The 20230-nt window shown below is 41.5% G+C and overlaps 2 protein-coding genes across 2 annotated transcripts; both read right to left on the bottom strand.

Moving 5' to 3' along the window:
- Positions 1–4376: 4376 nt before the first annotated feature.
- kcnj1b (potassium inwardly rectifying channel subfamily J member 1b) lies at positions 4377–9248 on the bottom strand. The gene is made up of 2 exons (XM_069145889.1): positions 8849–9248; positions 4377–7593 (listed from the first exon to the last, which is right to left on the bottom strand). Exons 1-2 carry the CDS (start codon positions 8863–8865, stop codon positions 6438–6440), a joined length of 1173 nt encoding a protein of 390 aa, XP_069001990.1. The 5' UTR covers positions 8866–9248; the 3' UTR covers positions 4377–6437.
- A 2730-nt stretch (positions 9249–11978) lies between these two features.
- On the bottom strand, positions 11979–19526 carry foxred1 (FAD-dependent oxidoreductase domain containing 1). Its single transcript, XM_069145888.1, has 11 exons — positions 19237–19526; positions 18623–18843; positions 18321–18431; positions 17406–17524; positions 17224–17318; positions 16909–17010; positions 16575–16651; positions 14589–14749; positions 14042–14171; positions 13848–13952; positions 11979–13328 (listed from the first exon to the last, which is right to left on the bottom strand). Exons 1-11 carry the CDS (start codon positions 19391–19393, stop codon positions 13074–13076), a joined length of 1533 nt encoding a protein of 510 aa, XP_069001989.1. The 5' UTR covers positions 19394–19526; the 3' UTR covers positions 11979–13073.
- Between the last annotated feature and the right edge of the window lie 704 nt (positions 19527–20230).

The following is a 20230-nucleotide window of genomic DNA, read 5'->3' as shown; positions in this document are numbered from 1 at the left end:
TTTTTTTTTTTGTGAGTTCAAACTATAGATCGAGACTCTACGTCCCTTTAGTTCAGATTTCACAGGCAATAAATGTGTAATAGGGAAGATAAACGCACTAATCTTAATGACAGCAGGTGTGTGACTGAAATGTCACCGTCTGTCCTCCTGAAGTGGGTCGAAAACCAATGAAATTATTAATTAAACAGCCTAATAATGCTTTGATTTAAGAATATATTAAAGTAAATTACAGCCTTCAGCTAAATGCCAGTTTGAAACCAGCGACTGAGTAAGAATCATACCGAAATATTTATCTCGAGAACATTAGGCCATTCTCAGCGTCTCCCCGTTCGCTGGAGAAGCTGCTGAGACGTAAACGCGGTGAATCATTTTGCTGGCAGCTGACCAGCTGTGTGTGAACATCTGATTAAGTGAAACACAATGACTAATAACTGTGTGTGTGTGTGCTGAACCGTTCTCCACAAACACATCATTTCAAGGCTGATGGCGTCAAAAAAAAAAAGAAAGGGGAATACTGTGCAACATTTTCTTCATCCTGTCACTGAGAAATCAAACTTCCTTCACCACAGTTGGCAACATCTGGATTTAGCACACGAAACCCTTCGATGGACATCCACCAAAGCAGAAGCAGCTGCTGGGTGTGTTTTATTATTTATTTTTTTCTGTACTGGTTATCTTGAAAATCTGTATTTTTAGCCACGTCAGCAGCTCTGGGGACGTCGATGTCGGCCGGTGGCGCCGGCGTGTTTTTTGCTCCAAAGTGAAATAATCGGGTCGACGACGGCTCCCTACTGGCTTCAATTACCGCCTTGCTTCCTCTCTAGCGCCACCGTGAGGTCGGCCGGTGGTTTCGAGTAGAGAAAGTGACGTTGGCGTGTCCCGCGCGATCAATTGCAACGTTGGTGATCCCTCATCGAGCGCCACCATCAGATTCAAATACAAGATGTTGACACATTTCAGACACTGTTTGGATGGGACATAATTGTACGTAATATGGGTCAATTATTATCTGTGCCGCATAAAAAAAACACCAGAACATCTGCACAACATCAGGCCGCGGAGACCGACGCTGCTATTATTGGATAAGAACACGTGATCGAAATACTTCTTCACAAAGTTTAAATAAAACTCGCAGTAAATGCCATAAAAATACAGTGAATTTTTGCCCGTATCACAAAATATCAACCTGAAAAATAATAGTTGTCATCTGTAAATCTAAATCTAAGCAAAGCAGGTTTATTTGTAAATCACATTTCAAAAACTAGGCAGTTCAGTGTTTCACATAAAAAACGTTAAAAGCATCAAAACATCAGTCAAAAGAAAATTACATTTAAAAACAATTAAGAATGGTGATTAAACATGAAATCTCTATAATCTTTTGCTCCCTGACATTTTACAGTTTTTTTTTTTTTTTTTTTTACAGTGTAGTTGCAGCTGCGGTAGAGTTACACCCATGAAGAAAAGAAAAGCGACTGGAAATAATCCTAAATTTATTGTAACCAGACTCAGATATTCATACAGTGAATTTTGGGGTCTGGAAACAACAGAGCAACTGGGTTTCCTCCAAATTTGCTTCTGAGATGTTTTTATGATAATTTCTGAAATGCTGCTGCTCAAACACAGCTGCTGCTACGGTGGAGACGTCTGAGGATATTAATTATGCTCAGCAGGAGTCCTCAATGGGTACAAAAAAACAAAAAAATCCCATTAGATAACATAACTTTAGCTGTTAGCGATACATTTACCGAGGTCACGCTCATAAAGTCGGAGGTGAGGAAATGAAAACGGGAACCGACGGTCTCTCGGTTTTATTGGAAGCTGAAGGTGCTGACTCAGCATCCCCCCCCACCAAAAAAAGGAAAATCACAGGTGTAATTACGCAGCAGAAGTAGGTCCTGACTGAAAGGGTAGCTCCCATTAGCTACACTAATTAATTAATCGTTAACAAGTTAATTAAAAGGCAGCACAGTTGCTCTGTGGTGTGCCGGCCCCGATGAGGAGGCTGTCTGACTGCAAGCTGCTCGTTCTGTTTCGAGGATTCAAGAGGCGTATTTACTGAATAATGTCTGAATCTGTCACCGTGACTTTGTCTTTTAAATGAATTAACACACAAATAAAGATTTTCATTCACGTTTTTTTTTCTCTACAAAAGGATTTAAAAATATTTTGATTCCTGCAGGTGATGTCTTAATTGTCAATAATGAAAGAATATTTAATTTAAGAGGATATAAAAGGCAGGAAGTTCAGTTTGCTTACTTTGGGTGGTGTCAGCGAACACTGAATATCCCAAAACAAAAAGAAAAGGGATATACACAACACTGTTTATTTATGAGGCCTCTGTTGTTTTAAACATGATTAATCTGCAGGATGTGACTGAATAAATAAATAAATATCAGATGAAAAGAAAAGGCTCTGCTGGATGTCATGTCTGCTGTCTGACCCAAATCAATCAGTTGAGTCGGGTAGATGGAGGCTGCTGGGAAAGTTCTGATGCATGCTCAGCTTTATGTAAGCAAACTACTAATATGATCATGCTGCCATCGTGATGAAGAAGACTTTCAGTGGGAGAACATCTCTTGTTGCTACAGTACGTGTCCTGCCAACATCCAAGTGACCTTATACAACATGTTTACATGTGAAATAATTTCCATTTGCTTCCCATGTGGATCCAGGAGTTGTCAATAAAATACATTTGCCACTCTGAGTGAATTTGTCCTTGATTTTTAAAAAAAAAAAATTATGATTATGATTTATTATTTTATTATTATACATTTCTTTAAATTAAATCCTTAGTTTCAATATTAAAATATTTTGAATTCATTTTTAAAATCTCTGGTACAGAGATCTCAATTCTTATTTGATGGTTTTTAAATTTCATAATGGCAAAAAAAACTTGTTTTGACAGTTTGCTGTTAATGAAGCCCCGCCCCCCGGAGCAGCTGCTGTCCAATCACAGCTGTGCAAACCAAATCTTTGTATTTATAATTCGGATTAATTATTTTTAAAACAAAAAAATTCAAGAGGAAAGATTTCATAACTGATTGACTTCCATACGTTCATGTTTTTGTCCACTTAAAAAACAACAACAACAAAAACAGTTTCTGTCCAGGCAGCCGGTGGACGCCATTTTGTTTGTTTTTTACTTAGTTTGAGTCAAAGTTGGAGGTTGGAAGTCTTCTGGAACAAAAACGGTAGGCTGCGTTTTTTTTCTGTAATATATATTAGTTTAAAACTTCTTTTCAAAAAGCGAACCAAAGTGTCCACGCTGCTGTCAGAGACGTCTTCGTGTTGTGCTGCTGAGATCTGGGTGCTCTAAACAGCTATTGATGCTAACGGTGGCTAATGTGGCTAACAGAATGACGTGGTCGGCCACAGCAGCACGTGCTCAGCGGATGACTTTTAGGATTAGTGATTTGAGTGTTTTTAGTGATTTTAGTGTTTTTAGTGTTTTTAGTGTTTTTAGTAGTACACTGTTTTAACGAAATGGCTGCAGGAGGATCAGGGTGTCTTGTTACTAAAACAAAATCTGTCTGGTGAATCTGCACCTTAATCCCCTGTAAATGTGCAACATAGAGCTTGACAGACATAGCAACGGTAACTAAGGAGGACCGGGTGGAGGTGGGGGTGGAGGGTGGGGTTTTTAAGCAGCAGTTAATTCAAAAGGGATTGGGTAAATATGTTTGCTCATGTTTTCGTGGCTCTCTGTGTAATTATCCCCTCTCCATCATGCAGGAGGGGGGGAGGCTGTCAGTAAACCGTGGGGCGTTCAGGGGCGGAGGGGGGAAAGTGTGCACATCAAAACTTTGTAAGGGGCTGAACCTTTTCCAGCGTATGAAGGAGAGACTGCTGGCAGAACTGGGACAGTCTGGAGAGAACATCTTTATTGCAGAATTAATTGTTACACCAAATAATATATGAGCCTCCTAAATCGTGGCCGCGGCCGGCTGTCGCAGCTCCGAACGCAGCTTTGGGATTATGGATATAAAGAGATGTGACAAAATCATGCAAGTCTTATACTGTCAAAGTACTCAGAATAAACCCTCAACAGCTCTCGTATAATTTCACCAGGGTTCCCCGTTGGTCATGGAATTTCTGGAATATCATGGGAATATAAAAAGTCTATTCCAGAAATGGAAAGTCGGGAGATTTCATCTTTCTTTTTTTGTTGTTGTTGTTGTTTTGTATGAATTTTAGTTGTCATTTATCAAAATATAAAATTTTCCATGCAGTTATTTTTCTTTCTGGTGTTATTGAGCTTGTTTCTTGAGTGGTTTGATCTCCTTCCCGTTCGTCAACAATCACTTCAGTCGACATGTGTTTCTTCCTGGAGCTGCTAACAAAGGAAAATACACATTTCAAAAGGCTTTGGCTGCAAAACAAAGAAAAGAAAAGCCAGATGTAAAGTTTGTAAAACTACTATTGAAATAATAAAATGTGGGAGAGGGAGCCCTTCACAGCTACCAACAGTAGGACCCATCGCTGCTCCGCTGCGGGGCAGCCCGAGGACATTCAGTCATTTTGTTCTCAGCTTATTGTTTAAACATTTTAAAAAAAAACTTTCAGTTTTGTCCTGAAAATGTCTGCAAATAACGGGGCTGGGTTTTGTCTTCATGTTTTTATGTTCATAATGGAAATTTGACATTCGACTTTGAGTGGGAACCCTGTTTAATACTGGCAATAATAAAACAGCAGAACTATTCTTATAGTGAAAGTAGAAATGTGTTGGAATTGGACCCATTAAGTCTGAAAAAAAAACCACGATTTATTTATTTTATCCCCATTTAAGTTAGCAGAGAGCTAAACCGGAAGTTAGCCGACTCCATGTTCTCCCCATAAAGAATGAACGATAAGTCAATGAACTGTGAGAAAAAAAAAGAGAAGAGGTTTATTCCAACTACAGTTGTTACTTTCCCTGAGAAGTTAACAGTGTTACACAGCATGATGTACAAAATGTAGACGGGTGGTCACACTTTAAATCATCACATTTAGCCGCTACGTTCCCAGTTCCCTAATTATTAAGGCATACAAGATCTGTCAACATGACAAAAAGCACCTTACAGTTAGTGTTTTAAGTAGGAATAATGAGCAAACTCAAAAGGCCTGTCCTACTTTTCCTTTAAAGCACGCAGTTTTTTCATTATAAAAGGCTCAGGCCCTAATCTCCTCAAGAACTACCCACTGTGCAATCCACTATTTTACTCCTTTCATTTTCTGTGCGTCAGAACTTCAATCCCTCTTCCACATATTACCAACACAAAAGTCCCAGCGGCGGTTTGATTGTAATGACCAGCCGCACACCCGCTCATATCTGTTTGTTTTGTGTTTTTTTTAATCCAGTCAGTTTTACAGCTTTAAGCACACACACAAAAAAAAAAAAATCAACGACAGACACATTTCCACTGATGGTACCGACTCTAATCAACTGTACTCGCGTTTGATATCAGGTACTTTTCTGGATTTCTTCTGCAGATAGTTTCCCCTCAAGCAGCAGGAAACAGCTCTGATGTCACCTTCGAATTCAATTCTACAATAAAACACAATAATAAAGTTTGGGCTTCGTGAGTCTTCTTAGAAATTCAATCGGAAGAGCACAACACCTCATTGATGGGGGAACAGAGTTCGACACAACTGGAACTGATTGGGAACTGATTGGGAACCTGAGGACACTAAGCCCCGCCCACCTACAGCGGGAACCTGACTGCACCACAGGCCTGTCAATCAAACAGACACTCTCCCAAACATACCACTTTTAGAGGCCTAATATCTAATTAATGGCAAGATCATTTTCAGAAGAACCGCCAGAGAGCTAATAGGAAGGAGCGACTTCAGTGAACGACGCCACAATGACTTTTGGAATAAATGTATTGGCTTTGTATTTCATGAGAGGAGTTGAATGGGAGTCGATGGAGCCAGAACCTTCCTGGAGCCAACCCCTAGTGGCCCTGGGTGGTATTGCAGTTTAAGGCACTACAACATTGGTCTCATTTTTCAGACCCGGAAAGCTACGTCCACTTTTATATACGGTCCACGGTTTGACTCGAGGTCAGCGTCAGTAGTAACACTTCAGCGTGTCCGAAGAAACGTGAATCAACCTGCGGCTAACTACGACCAGTGACGGAGGGACGGGACTCAAAGTTCCTCGAGTCTGCACCTACAAAGAAACAGAGTCCATCGCTTTGCTGAAGCTTGTGGTCGGCTGCGTTTTCACATCACTTTCTAGTATCGACTCAGCTCGTGTGAAACCTCAACGGAGGCAATTCTGAAAATAGTACCAGATACTATTTATGGACAATGGAAAGACAAAACGATTACGGTCGAGCTGAGCCGATCCGGTACCGTCACCGGAAAAAGGTGCTGATATTCTGATGTAAGGATGTTCAGGAAGCGCCTTATTTCCCCACATCCCGGTTCACTGTTTTACTCTCAGTCTGGATGGTTCACATTTTAGTGACGTCCACAGAGTCGTGAATGTCGATCACTTGGAACCCGGGGTTGTCGATCCCCAGCTTCTGCTGGTGGTTGTGATTTCCTCGGCTGTGGTTGTTGTGGTTCCTCTGGTCCGTGTCGGTCCTGAAGCAGTGGACGCAGTGCGGCGTGGTGACCCGGACGCTTTTGGAAAAGTTTGAGAAGTCCACGTGGTACTTTCCCGTCTTGGTGCGGGAGATGATGGGCAGGAAACTGTAGCCCCACTGAATCTCCTGCGGGATGTAGGAGGTCCGGACCTGGCAGAAGGAGCTGGTGGACTCGGCCGTCCCGTCCAAAAACACCACCAACTCAAAGTCCTGCTGGGGGAGGGTGTCCACCGACAGATCGTAGAACGGACTCGATCTGTTGATCACGTGGTAGAGCGTCAGAGGGCAAACGAAAAACAAGTTGTCCTTGCCGGCGTCGACCGTGAAGTCGATGTCCACCTGGTCCAGGATGATGGTCTCTCCGTCCGACGTGGTCGTCGTCCTCAGCAGCTTGCCGTAGATCTGGCTCCCGATCAGCAAGGTCTTTCGAAGGTTGGCCACTCGGATCAGGAGACACAGACTCCCTTTCTTCAAGCAGACGACGGCCGTGTTGCTGAAGGTGACGGTCTTCGCCCTTTTCTTGGGTAACGAGATCTTGGCCAGGACGACGCCGCACATGAAGCAGTTGATGAAGACTCCGATGAGAGACTGGACGATGATGAGAGCCACGGTGCCGGCACAGTGCCCGGTCAGCGCCCTGCCACCGTAACCAATGGTGGTCTGGGTCTCCAACGAGTACAGGAACGCCGTGGTGAGGCCGTTAACGTTGTCTATACACTGGACGTGTCCGTCCGTGCGGTTCTGTCCACTCAGGTCCCCGTTGCTCTTTGCGATCCAGTACCACAGCAGGCTGAAAATGAACCAGCTGCCCGTGAATGCGGCCACGAACAGGAGCAGGACGAAGCGCCAGCGGATCTCCACAAAGGTGGTCCAGAAGTCCAGCAGGAACGCAACGTGGTTACTGTACTCGATGTTGCCGAACTCGATGTTGCAGCGTCCGTCTTTGGTGACCAGGCGCGTCCTGCGGCTGCGGTGTCCGGCCGGCTGGATGTGACCCCGGAGCAGCTGGAACATCCTGGAGCTGCAGGAACAAACGCAATCTTACTGATTCCAGAATAATGACAGATTTGCTTTCCCTAAATCCCTAAATTTCCCTCGAAAGGCTTCACAGAAAAACAAGAAACCCACAAAGCTTCAACTTTGGGTTCAAAAGAAGGAATTTAACAGCTAGTTGAGCCTCAGATAGACAAAATATTTTCAAATTTTTTTTTATGAGTGATTGATGATACCAGTTCATTTTAATGACCACATTTGTGTTTCAGTCTTTTTTCCCAGATGATTTTTGCGCCCACTATGTCATCTATTCTATATTTCTCTTACTAACAATAAATCCTGCGAAAAGACTAAAACCAACAATCAATTATTTATTCCCGTGTGCCAAAGATTTCCATTAATATCTTAAATCTCTTATAAGCACATCAATAAGCCCCACTGTTGCAATACCATGAACACACACTGTCGTTTATTTAGCCTCAGTCACACACACACCATCAGGCTGCTGTACATGCCAACTACAGGTAATCTGCAGCTGTAAGCAAGCCCACAACAAATGCACCATTTACCCCTGTTTAAAAAAACATTTGCTAATAAGTTCGGTGTCAAGCTGCTTTATGAACTTAGAGACTTTAAAAAATAAAAAATAAAGTAAATCTTAGCCACCGCTCCCAGGAAGCTGTGTTGGGTGAAGAGACTTCGACACAAGACAGAAAGATGAAATTCAAATAAATATTCAGCAGTTCAACTGTAGTGCAAGAAAGTTTTATCTGCAGGGAAATCGTGACTGCAAGAGAATGTCCTTCTTCATTATCAGATCGGAGATACAGCCGCGTACATTGAGGTCGTTATTTACCGGTTTGTTCTGTGCAGCATGAACCACGTGGTCCACTTCAAGACTTGCATAACAACCGCTGATGACACTCAAGGCTGAGGTTCAAATTGGCCCTTATAATTTGAAAGATGCATATTTTTAGAATGACGTCTACCACACGTTAAGACTGTTCTTACTTAAAAAAAACTATTTTTATATCTTTGTTAACAGCTCCATCTCTTAGAGGCACAGTTTAGTTGTTGGAAAAAAAAAATGTTTTCAGTTATTAAAAGTTAATAAGGATTTAAAAAAACACTCTTACCTTTAGCTTCCTTTAATTCTTTGTATTTTTTATAACATACAAACGTAATTGGTAAAGAAACTTGTTGTTTTAAAGATAACTTTCCGTTAAGAAACTGTAATCCTTCAGCAAAATCTGAAGAAATAGAAAGGTTTGGTTTGGACGTACCTGCTCAGCGACACCATGGGCCCCGACTGCTCTCTGGATCGCTGCTCGAACTCCACACTTCTTTTTCTTTTCAGCGAGTGGCCATGGAGGCGTTGGAAAGATTTTAATCCACAGTGAAATTTCCTAATCCCAGCCACATGCCACCGTGTACACTGGCCTCGTCGGGCCGGAGGAGCCAGCCAGAGAGCTCCCAGTGGGCGTCTGCGACCGGCAGCCCGACTCCTTTCATCGCTCGAACCGAAAAACTCCTGGTAACTCAACCGCTCGTGCTTCAACCGGGTCTCCGAGGGGCCGCGGGTCTGGACGGCGTGAGGAGGCGACTCCTCTGGAAGTTCGCCGTGAAGGAACTCTTTTTGCTTTTGTGTGGCAGAAGGTGCGTCTGTTGAAGGGGGCCGACGTGAGCACTCACGCTGTTTTTGTTTTCAGCCCTGAGAACATTTGGGATTTGCGTCGGGCCTCACAAAGAAATCCCTCAATTGCATTTCCCCTGGTTCCCCCCCGACCCCCGCCTCCCCCATCCGAACCCGTAAAAAGGCTGCCTCGCATTTGCATCAAAATGAAGAGCTGCGGGGACAAAATGTCTTTGCTGTGTTCTGCTGGCTGCAGAAGGACCATTTTCATATCCTATTTTCCTGATCTGCTTGGATGTAAGGGAGATATTGAGTTGGTGAGATCCCCCGCGGTGACGGACGCAGATGCCGTTAGCTGCATGTAAATGAAGAGAACAGGAGACGGTCGGAGATGCAGACGGTGTTCCTGTCGTATTGATTCTACTGCAGATATCCTGCAAAAAAAAAAGAAATCGTGCAGGCCGTTGATGCAGCTTCACCACGACAAGGTCATCTCTCACACCTTACAGATTCATTACAGGGATGTCTGAGAAGCTGTCCGAGCTCAGACCGGAGACGGAGGAGGAGAACCGGCTCCTCTCGTTCTCCATCAGCTCCTCTAGAGCTCAGTAATAAACTAATGGATCTTTTTTTTTTTTTTTGTCTGAACAGAAGCTTATCTTCCTCACAAAGTCAGACAGTAGTTCATCACAGTGCACTTTTCTTTTCCACCTGAGAATGATCCGACCTCGACGAACCGAAAAAGGTCACGTGACGAAGTAGGAAGGGGGGTGAAGTCCACGTGGAGGAGGAGGAGGGAGGGGGAGGAGGAGGTCCGTAGCGGTTGGATGTAACAAACCCACGACTTTTACCCAGGAGACCCGAACCAAACATGGACCACGTTTAAGCCGAACCGTGATGTTGTCCTGACGCTAACCACGTCGTTTCTGGTGTCTGAGCGTGAAGCACACAGCGCCTCGTGTGTCCATGTGATTCTTCATGCCTGACTTTACCTGTAATGTCTTTAATAATCAATTTTAACATGTAGTTTTGATATTTCCCCTGACTTTGACATCCTAATTTTCTTTCTCATAGTGAGTTCTACCTCCACTGAGTCAGACTAGAGAGCAGTAACTACAAGGGAATAAGAGGGTAAAGTTTTACGGTCTTGAAGTTATTAATCGACGGCACAGACTTTGCACTAAAACATTTATTTAAATTCTGCACTCAAATATGTTCTTGCAGCAGCTCATATGATTTAACGAGCTCGTTTAAAAATTATCTTTCAGTCAAATAACTGATTTAAACGTTGCTTAATCAAATGAAACCAAATGAACCTCGATGCTCAGCACATTCAGTCTTCTAAAGACTCATTTTAACTGGCAGTTCATTTAACAAAAAGGTATAATTGTTTGGATTTTTAGGAACATCTTGTCTAAATTCAGATTTTTTTTTTTCTTGTATTTAACATTTCAGGACAGGGTTTGATGTTTCAGTTTTTAAAGCCATGATCGTTTCATTTTACAGTTACACACCGGAAATAACGACCCACTTCACGTCTCTCCTGCAGAGTGTGAGTAAGAGTCTTTCGTTCAGGGGCTTTTTTCTGATGAAGGAACCTGTTTGTGTAGTTTTGCTCTGCAGGTTTCGCTCTGCGCTGGAGCGTCGTGCTGCAGGAAGTCGAAGACGTGGAGGTGGCGGGTATGTGGTTGGCAACAGAAAACCACAAATAATGCAGCTGAGTAGAATATCTAATAATCATGATGGAGTACAAAGTAACGTTCAAGGTGCATTCAGTCGAGAGTTTTCTATGACTTTGGCACCTTTTTTTTTTCTCTGCTGTTGATGTCGACAGCTGCAGCGCAGATATCTTCGTCCTCGGGTTTTACAACGCAGGTTTTGACACGCCGTCAGGTGGATTTCGTCATCTTTAGAAGGAGCCAGGTTCACCGTTGCCCCTAATTTCAGTCTCTCGTCTTCTGCTAAATGTAGCCTCAAACAAACGTGAGAGTCGTGTCAAATATCATCTCAACTCTCAGCAAGAAAACCAATTTTTTTCTGGATAAATTTTTTTATGCAGAAAAGAAACTTAAATTTGGATTTTGGTAGTTTTTTTTGTGAGTTTTGTTACACTGTTGTATTGGTACTTAGTTAAGTAAAGTATCCAAGTACTCTACCACAGCCCTGTAATAGTCAGTATTCATTTTCCTCTTTGACTGACTGATTTTAGACTTTAGGCCTCGTATATAAACCAAGAATCTGCCTTGTTAATGACGTTAACATTATTGAGAAAAGAAGCGTAAAAAAACACCCTGTGCTGATTAAATATGAGACGAATAAATATATGAGGAGTTACGGTATGAAACAAGACAGCTGAGTGCAACTTGTCAAAGCTCATATCGAGTGAATGACATCATCACTGTAGGAGAAATCAGTTTCATAAGCGTGCACCTCACTAGTGTATCTTGCACTTTAAAAGACATTAATATTATCGAGGTATCAGGGTTTTTTAATTACCTCCATGTTCGACAACAGTTTATTTTTGCCTCACCTCAGAGTATTACTAACATTTGCATAATCCAGTTTGAAAGGTTAATTTATTTTAATATAATTATAATAAGCAAACACTGTTCTGGTCGGCACATTAAACCTGCAGTGTTATTAAGTTATTTTGAATGCGGCATTAAAGACTAATTTTAGTGCAAATTTCTCGCAATGAAAAATTAAGTTTGTAAGTAAAAATATATGAAGTGCGGATAAAATTATGTGAATTGCAAACAAATGATACTTTACAGTTTTAATGTTTTTAATCTAGAACCTCAAAATTTTGTTTATGAAACCTCTTTATCGCATAACAAATAGTTTCGATCAGCATTTTCTCCTCATTTTCAAACCTTTGAAACTCATCAGTGTTTTCTTATTTCTAGACTGGAACCATCTTATTTTTAGATTTCTTGTCAAGTAAAATAATCTCACTGCTATTAATTCATAATCTCCTGAAATTATGTGTTTTTTCTTATATTTTGGCCAAGTTTATATATTGAAGCAGAGTGTGTGATGATTACAAGAAAAATATACACGTGGCCATTCTGTTACTGACTTAAATAACCATCGAGCTTTGACTTCCACTTGTAAATTCTGCTCATGCAGTTTGTATTAAAATGTAAAGTAGGTTGATGATCTGACTTGATGCAAAAATTCACCCACAGAAATGGCTCCATCTGCTGCACAGTTTCCATACGGCACTCGTAACCTCAGAAATACCTGCAGTCATTTAAATAGCTAGTTAGAAATGGACTCATTCATTTACAGCTCTGGAATATTTTACTTTGAGAAACTTTGTTTGAGCTCCTGAAAGAGACGTAAAGTGACAACACAACTCAACGTTTTTGTAAAAAAAATTAACTTAATTATTGATAAAAATGTGTTTTACATTGATCAATATGACAAATACATGTCGACTGAATCAGAAAAGCGACTGCGTCATGACAGAATAAACACAACTTAAAATTTACATTAAAAAGTACCATGATGGGTACATGCTCATAGATTCATCTGAAAACAGAGCTGCTGCTGTTTAAATCTGAACTTAAACACTCCAACAGCACGCTGACCTCACACACCCTTTCAGAGGAAATGTGGAAAGTCAGTCAGGATTTTGGCATCACAACAAGCAAAACTTCACTATTTCCAAGAGACATTATTCCAGCGTAAGTATGTAGTATTTGGTTATTTTTGGAAATGATTATGTCTTTTTTTCCCTTGAGAGATCTCTTTCTTTGCTGTTTCTTGCCCCATTAGACTTTATTGTAGTGGTGATACCATTTGAGTAAAGTCCCTAAATTGCCAACTACAAAAATAAGACTCCCGTTGAATCAGTCCAGGCTCCATCTCGGCTACACGATGTTCCTCTCCAGCATCGGCTCCTGGGCCAGAATCCGTCTGAAGCTGAAGTTGCTCAGGTTCAGAGTTTTAAAGTCCCCGTCCAGGATCAGCTCTGCCACGGCGCGACCCACCGCGGGCGAGTGCTGCAGGCCGTGGCCGCTGAAACCCGTGGCGAAGTACATGTTGTTGATCAGAGGGTGCATACCGATGATGCCGTTCTGGTCGAAGGTGTTGTAGTCGTAGAAACCCGCCCACGCGCTGGTAACCTGATCACGAGGAAGAAAATAAAACCACTGAGACGTCTGCAGACATGTCTGATTATTATATGTTGTTTTTATATGAAACCTGCTGTAATATTTAAGTAATATCAACCTGAACTGACCGGGCCCTGACGGTTCAGGTTGTGAATTACAAAGTCACTGAACTATGTTCAAACACTTCAAACGTGGAATATAAAAATAAGACTTCAATTAGAAAAGATGTCTCATTTTGTACGTGTTCATGTGCTTATTACTTGTATATCTACATGATATACTTGTTTATTTGCATACAGAGCAGGGAATTAAGATCCGATCACCACTGGTCACTGCGATTTTTTTTTTACTTGAGAGAAACTTACTTGGACAGAGGGCTGAGACAGAGACAGAAATTATGAACTATTAAATCTAAACGGCTAAATGTGGACGTGCAGATGCTGAAGAAAGACCAGGACTAACTTTAAAACGCTGTAAAACCAGGAGCAGTTCAATGAAGGGGACAATTACAAAGGAAAGTATCCTAACTACCTTTAGGTTCTCAAACGCAGGAACTCGACTGGCCAATTTGGGCCAAACCTTTTCCTCGAAAAACTGGTGGTCGACCTCCAGATTACTGCTGTCTGGCTCTTCAGCCTGAGGACACACAAACAGAAGAATTACTAAAATCACATGTTCAAGTGTTCAATGGAAATATAAGGAAACGGTTCAGAGATACAACAAACCTCCTCCGGTGACACCCCGGCGATGTAGTTCCCTCCTAAGCCCTCTCTTCTGAAGTAAACTCCCGAGTAATCGATCAGGAAGGGGGTGTCCAGGCCCGGACCGTTAGGACAGTGGACCACGTACACGAACCTGTGAAACAGTTCAGTGTCTTCATCCTCTTACATCCAATATTCTCTCACGTCCATCCAAAAAAGCATTTTCTCCTGATTTCAATGAGTTAACTTTTTTATAGACTTGAGCCAGCTGATTTTAAGATTTCTTTTCAAGTAAGATTAACAAATTTGATCACTCAAATTCTCCTCAAATTGTTTTTTGTATTTTGGCCGAGCTTTTCTTTGCTGTGCTCATTGTTACAGTACTGAATTTATTCCGTTTTTATATAATAAAAGATCAGAGACAGACACTTGAGAGTCGCTATGAAGTCTGAATAGAAGTGAAGTGCCCTGTATGAGGCACCGCCTTTCAAAGGACACTCTGACAGCACTCGTGTTGTTGTTGTTTTTTTGTCTTAAATGGGAAAATATGCCGCTCGAGTCGTTGGCTGACCTTTTCCGAGGCTCAACAGGCAGAGGAATTCCAGCGATGGTGTCTTTGGGTCCGGAGCCAATTCCCAGCATCTCGGTCAGTTTACCAGAAAAGGCTCCCGCTGCATTCACCACAATGGCACATTCAACCGGCTGGTACTCCAGGCTGTTGGGCATCTGCACCTGCTCGACACAAACCAGCAGCCCGTCAGCCACAACTAACACACACAGAACTACGGAAATATTGTTTTCAGTCATGGCATCTGATCCTCTAAAATAAACCAAAAATAAATATCTGAATGGACGGGATAGATTTAAAACCCCTTTTAGGTCATTTTAGAGAATGCAAATAAAATTAATATAGGGTCCGCATATTCCCGCTTGCAGTTTAAATTTTTTTCTCGACCTCGTTCCTTATTCTTCTTTTTTTTTTTAAATACTTTTTTTGGCGACTTTAACATCTTCAAAAACTTATGAAAGTTGGTGCCTGACGCAAGTTTCATGAGGTCGGAGCATCGTTTGGACGACATATTTTTTTTAATCATATTTTGGGAGTATCATCTGACAATGAAAAAAAAGTCACTATTAGACTTTTGCATTTTATAATGCTGTCTAACTCCTGGGAAGTTCTCAACCAGAAGGTTTGTGGTTCAATTCCCCCCTTTGTCATGACTTTAAAAAAAAATCACAAGTCAGTTTTGACTTTGAAAATGCCGGTCATTTTTTGAACATGCAATAGCATGAATTTTGGGTCACTTTTTGGCCAACACGCCACGAGCACACCGATCAACGAAAACAAATTACACAGACTAAATTTCAAGTTGGTCCGACAAAATCTGTAGGAGTTCGTTAAAGTACAACGTATGAATCACCAAAAATGCTGACTAAATTCACCAAGGTTGCTGTTAATGGTTCAAATTCCACCTTGGCCTGAAGACAATGCTGAAGATTGGTGGCGCAGTGGTTAGCACTGCTGTCTCTCAGTAGGCAGTGTGAGGGTTCAATTCCCCCCTTTGTAAAAATCATGCTATAGCATGTCATCTAAATTATTAAAAAAGTCATAATACAGCAAAAAGTGACCTAAAAGTCATTTTTGGGTCACTAATGACCTAAAAGTGACCTAAAGTGACCATTTTTGGGTCACTTTTTGGACTAAATTTCAAGTCGGTCCAACAAAATCTAAAGGAGGAGTTTGTTAAAGTACAACATGTGTGAATTGCCAAAAATGTCGACTAGATTCAAAATGGTGGACTTCCTGTTGAGTTGACGTAATGGTGCAATGTAAGTTTTTTTATACATCCAGGTGTGATACATGTCCACCGGATTTCGTGCATGTAGGTAAATGGAGCCACTGGGGAATCTGTTTAGGGGGCGCTAGCGAGCCATTTGGTCACTCACGACTCCACTAAAATACAAAAATGTTTGCCTGGAGAGATGGTTGTACCAACTTTCAGGAGTTTTTGGGTATGATAAAGCCGCCAAAAATATAGTCGTTTACGGAGAATCATAATCGCTTGAATAAGAACAGGGCTTTCACACCTTCGGTTCTTTCTAGACTGGAACCAGATGATTTTAAGATGTTCTTGTCAAGTAAAATTAACAAATTTTATCACTCAAATTCTCCTCAAATTCTGTTTTTTTTTCTCTTCCTGTATTTTGGCCAAACTTTTTTTTACCTGAATCGGGGAACTAAAGACGGGATGTATAACAGATTCAAAACCCCTTTTAGGTCATTTTAGACGACACAAATAAAATCAACTTAATTTCATAAGTGCTAAATGGACCAATACAGCTTTTTCTTTGTATTTGTTGTGGTTGGGCTGCACACTTCAGTTTAGTTTAGAAACCATCTGACAACCAGACAGATTCTGCTTTAAAATAAAAAAATAAAATAAAAAGAACCTGCTTTGGCCGTGTTACATATGAATCTGAGGCTGCTGTGATATGTTAACTAACATTTAAAAGAAGAGTTCGGTGACCCTGCATTCACACACGTTGACCGACTTACTTTGGCAGATTTAATTCTCCTCAGACTGACTTCTTCTCCGTCAGCGGTCACCATCACGTTCGTTGAATATTTTAAATCTGGAAGACAAAAAAAAACAACAACGATTATGATCAATGTCCAACGTAAAACTAAAAGACTCGTATTAAATCGCTTCAGAGCTGCTAGAATATTCCTGCTTTTCTTTTTTTAATATATGATGCCTGTGAAGTGAGTAGAAGTAAAAATCCTTCACTTTTATTTCTTTTTTATCACGTTTTTTTATAACTTAAATTTGCTTTCCCAGATGTTTGATTGTTCGGTGTGTTTTTTTTTGTGTCGGGAGGTCGAGACAAACCTGTGACTTCCCCGTAGCACTGAGTGACTCCCATCGAGATGGCCTTCCTCCTGAAGGCGTTCAGCAGAGTCCAGGGGTCGAACCAGCCCTCGTTCTCCAGCCCTGCACGGGCGGAAATCTCACAATTTATTTCATCTCCTTCTTGCAGCTCAGTTCTTTTTTCCACATGGGCACCACAGTTTTAATGTCCAGCAAAAAAAGCTGTAAGAACAGTTTAATAGTTTGTTTTTGTAAATGAAATAATGTCCTTCAAAATCAAATCTTTTCACCCTCCAGGAAATATGTTGTAAGTTATTGTTTTATTTGCACACTCACCGTACGAAGCGAGCGCCACACCCTCGGTGTTGATCCAAGGAAACTTCTCCTTCAGTTGTGTCGGCGAGAGAAGAGAAACTTTGGCTCCAGCGTACCTGGAATCACATCATCAGATAAATTGATCCGACACGTGACCGGATCGATAAATTCTTTCGCGGGCAACAAAGAGAAATTGCCGCCACCTCTGGGTGCTGTAGTTCTCCTCCATGATGTGCGCCACCTTCTCGCTGGCCAGGAACAGGTACCCTGATTGGTTGAACTGCAGGTCCACGGGGTCCTCGTTCAACACGCCGAGGTGATCCTGCCGGGACCAAGAGGAAAAAAGGGAAAGCTCAACATCTGGAGACAAGTTTAATTTAACTCTCATAACTTTCCGTTTAAGATAAAGCTGATTATTCTGTGTATTTCTAATCTGGGACCATCAGACATCAGGAAATTAATGATCCAATCCAAAAAAATAAATGAGATACTTGTTAATTACTGAGCTTTAGAGGTACAGGAAGGCGGCTTTCTATTATGTAAGGAGCGGCTCTTTTGGCCTCCAGGTGGCGCTTTTTGTTCAGTGTAAGTTCACTACTACAGTGTGAAAGTCCTCCCACCTTATTTTAAGACCATTTTCAATTAGGTTGTAATATTCCCTGTGTGTAATTACAGAGATTATTGTTAGGATCAACCAGAAATATTAAGTTTTTGGTCATAAAACATTACCTCATAATAGAAAACTTTAGAGGACGCCATTAATTCTTATATTTTTAGCAACTTTATCGTCTGTTTGAAAGGTTTGCAGCCTCTACACTAGTCTCATTCTACAGAAATAATCTCAAATGAATGAAGAGCAGAGTATGATGGCAACATAAATAAAGACAGGAGTGAGTTTAGAGTTATTAATGCTGTCCAATATTGACCTCAGCTTATCTAAAAAGATAAAGAACGTGGGCATAAAATTCAGTATCAACTATCAGTAGTGTCAATATTATCAGTCAATATTGATCAAACCTCAGCTGATGTACAAGCTGTTCTCGCTCCCATAATAAAACGCTCTGTCACATTCAATGATTTAAAAGGCCTGTCATTCATTTCCAGTGTGCAGCACCTACATTGATGTTCCTCATGAAGTCTGCGGAGGCCAGGGAGAGGTGGATGTTCTCCGGCAGGGAGAACTGCTGCTGGATCCCCCCGACAGACAGCACCGTGGAGGCCTGGGAGTACTGGAGGCAATCCCAGTGAGGAGGAAAGCAGTTAATCAATATGTAGATGTTTTGTTTTTGTTTTTACAGTAAAGTCGGATAGTCTGGGTATTTTTGAAACATTTTTGATTTACTGAATCGCAGAAATATGTACAATTGTGCATGTGAAACTATTACACAGCAGTAGTGATGACCACTGGGGGCCCCTTTACCGTGGGGTCCCTCTCCACAACCACGACTCGCACCCCTCCCCGCACGATCTCCTTCTGTTTCAGCCAGTAGGCGATGGACCAGCCAACCACGCCGCCTCCAACGATCACGATGTCGGCCCTCTCCGGAGGAAGGTTGGGGTTGATCTGCAGGGGACTCCAGCTGCTCCCAGGCAGAGCGTCCCTCGCCTTCTTCCTCATGGCCGCCAGGTGGGTCTCCAGGTCTGAGGCACAAAAATCACAAACTTTACTCTGCACCATCATTATCTTGCAGTTGTTGACTTGCACCTTAAAGTTGAGGGTGTTTCCTGACACTTTAGCTACTACTCTCCAATTCGGCATGCAAAGCGATTCACTTTCATGCAATTTAACATGCAAGTGGGCCAGCTTGGAAGTTTTCTGCCAAATCAGTCAATAGTATAAGTAACTATCAGTGCTTTTGTTTGGAAGATTAAATGCATGCCGAATTAAAGACAGGCTTCTAATAGTCCATTATAACGTTTTAGATAGGTCATAAAAGTTACACATTTATAAATAGATCTTTTTTTATATATAATTTTAGTATTTCTGAATGGCTTGTTGACATGCCCTTGCACTTCTCCCCCCCCCCACCCCACCTTTAAAGAAGTCATTTCGGAGAGGTCTGCCGGTGCTCAAGCTTTGGCATCTCGTTGAATGTCCGTAAGGCCATGCGTGTCGTTGTGTCTCCCGGGTGGAGGTGAGCAGTCCGGGAGCCGTCCGCGCCTTCACGTGCAGCCGCCGCCACGCTAACATGGCTCCGCTTAACTCGCGAGCTAAATTGGCCAGTCGGCTAATGCACACCCTGCAGACCAAAACAAGAGCAGTGTGGACATATGTTCATGTCTCCTCTTGTTATATGCGCAACCGGATCTGCAGCGAGGTCATAGAAAGAAAAAAACAAGTTCAAATGAACCTTGAAAACCCAGAACGACCGGCTTAACGGCGCTATCCTTCAAAATAAAAGCACCAGTTTGGAACACCGGAGAGGTTCGTGAAATGAAAGGCACAAATTAGGGGTAAAATTAAAAGATAACTCGTATTAATGATTTAAAACAGAGAAAATCAACACATTACTACTTTAACAATGAATGTAGTATTCAAATTGTTACTGATTGACTGTTATATAAAGTTATGAATTCGTCTTACATACAGTATATGTGTCAGAAATACAAACTGAGCCTCTTATTGTTTTTATCCTTTTATTTGATTTTAAGTAAATAGAATAAAAACAAATTTCAGCCCTAATATTTTTGTAGAGACATTTTTGTGGTTTAGGTCTTCCCGGATAACCACACAATATATAAAGATTATTCCTGTGTAATAATAATAAATATATGTTTGCTAAGGGACATGGGAATTTAAACGTATACTTGTTTTTTTTAAAAACTCCTTCACTTACAGATTACTTTTCTAGAAACACATTTTTATGATTTGATTCTTCATGATACAATTTTCCAGTCCTTATTTTCTCATACAGCCTATCTTTATGTCAGGTATTGCAGGTCGTGTCTTTGTCTTGATAAATGTTGGAGGACGATGAAAATACGGACGATGTCGGGAAATGAGTCCAAGATTTCACTGTTTAATCCA

Source organism: Embiotoca jacksoni, unplaced genomic scaffold (assembly GCF_022577435.1).
Source record: "Embiotoca jacksoni isolate LCO1_2020_lvr unplaced genomic scaffold, fEmbJac1.0.p SCAF_13, whole genome shotgun sequence".
In the NCBI taxonomy this organism is placed as follows: domain Eukaryota; kingdom Metazoa; phylum Chordata; class Actinopteri; family Embiotocidae; genus Embiotoca; species Embiotoca jacksoni.
The sequence above is the reverse complement of the archived record's forward strand: the minus strand, read 5'-3'. Positions and strand labels throughout refer to the sequence as shown.

Coding starts and splice junctions, on each gene's coding strand:
- foxred1 (XM_069145888.1), bottom strand. CDS start 19,393: ATGTTAGCGTGGCGGCGGCTGCACGTGAAGGCGCGGACGGCTCCCGGA. Junction 18,432..18,622: donor TTGTGGAGAGGGACCCCACG/GTAAAGGGGCCC, acceptor GATTGCCTCCAG/TACTCCCAGGCCTCCACGGT. Junction 13,953..14,041: donor CCGGGGTGTCACCGGAGGAG/GTTTGTTGTATC, acceptor GTGTGTCCTCAG/GCTGAAGAGCCAGACAGCAG.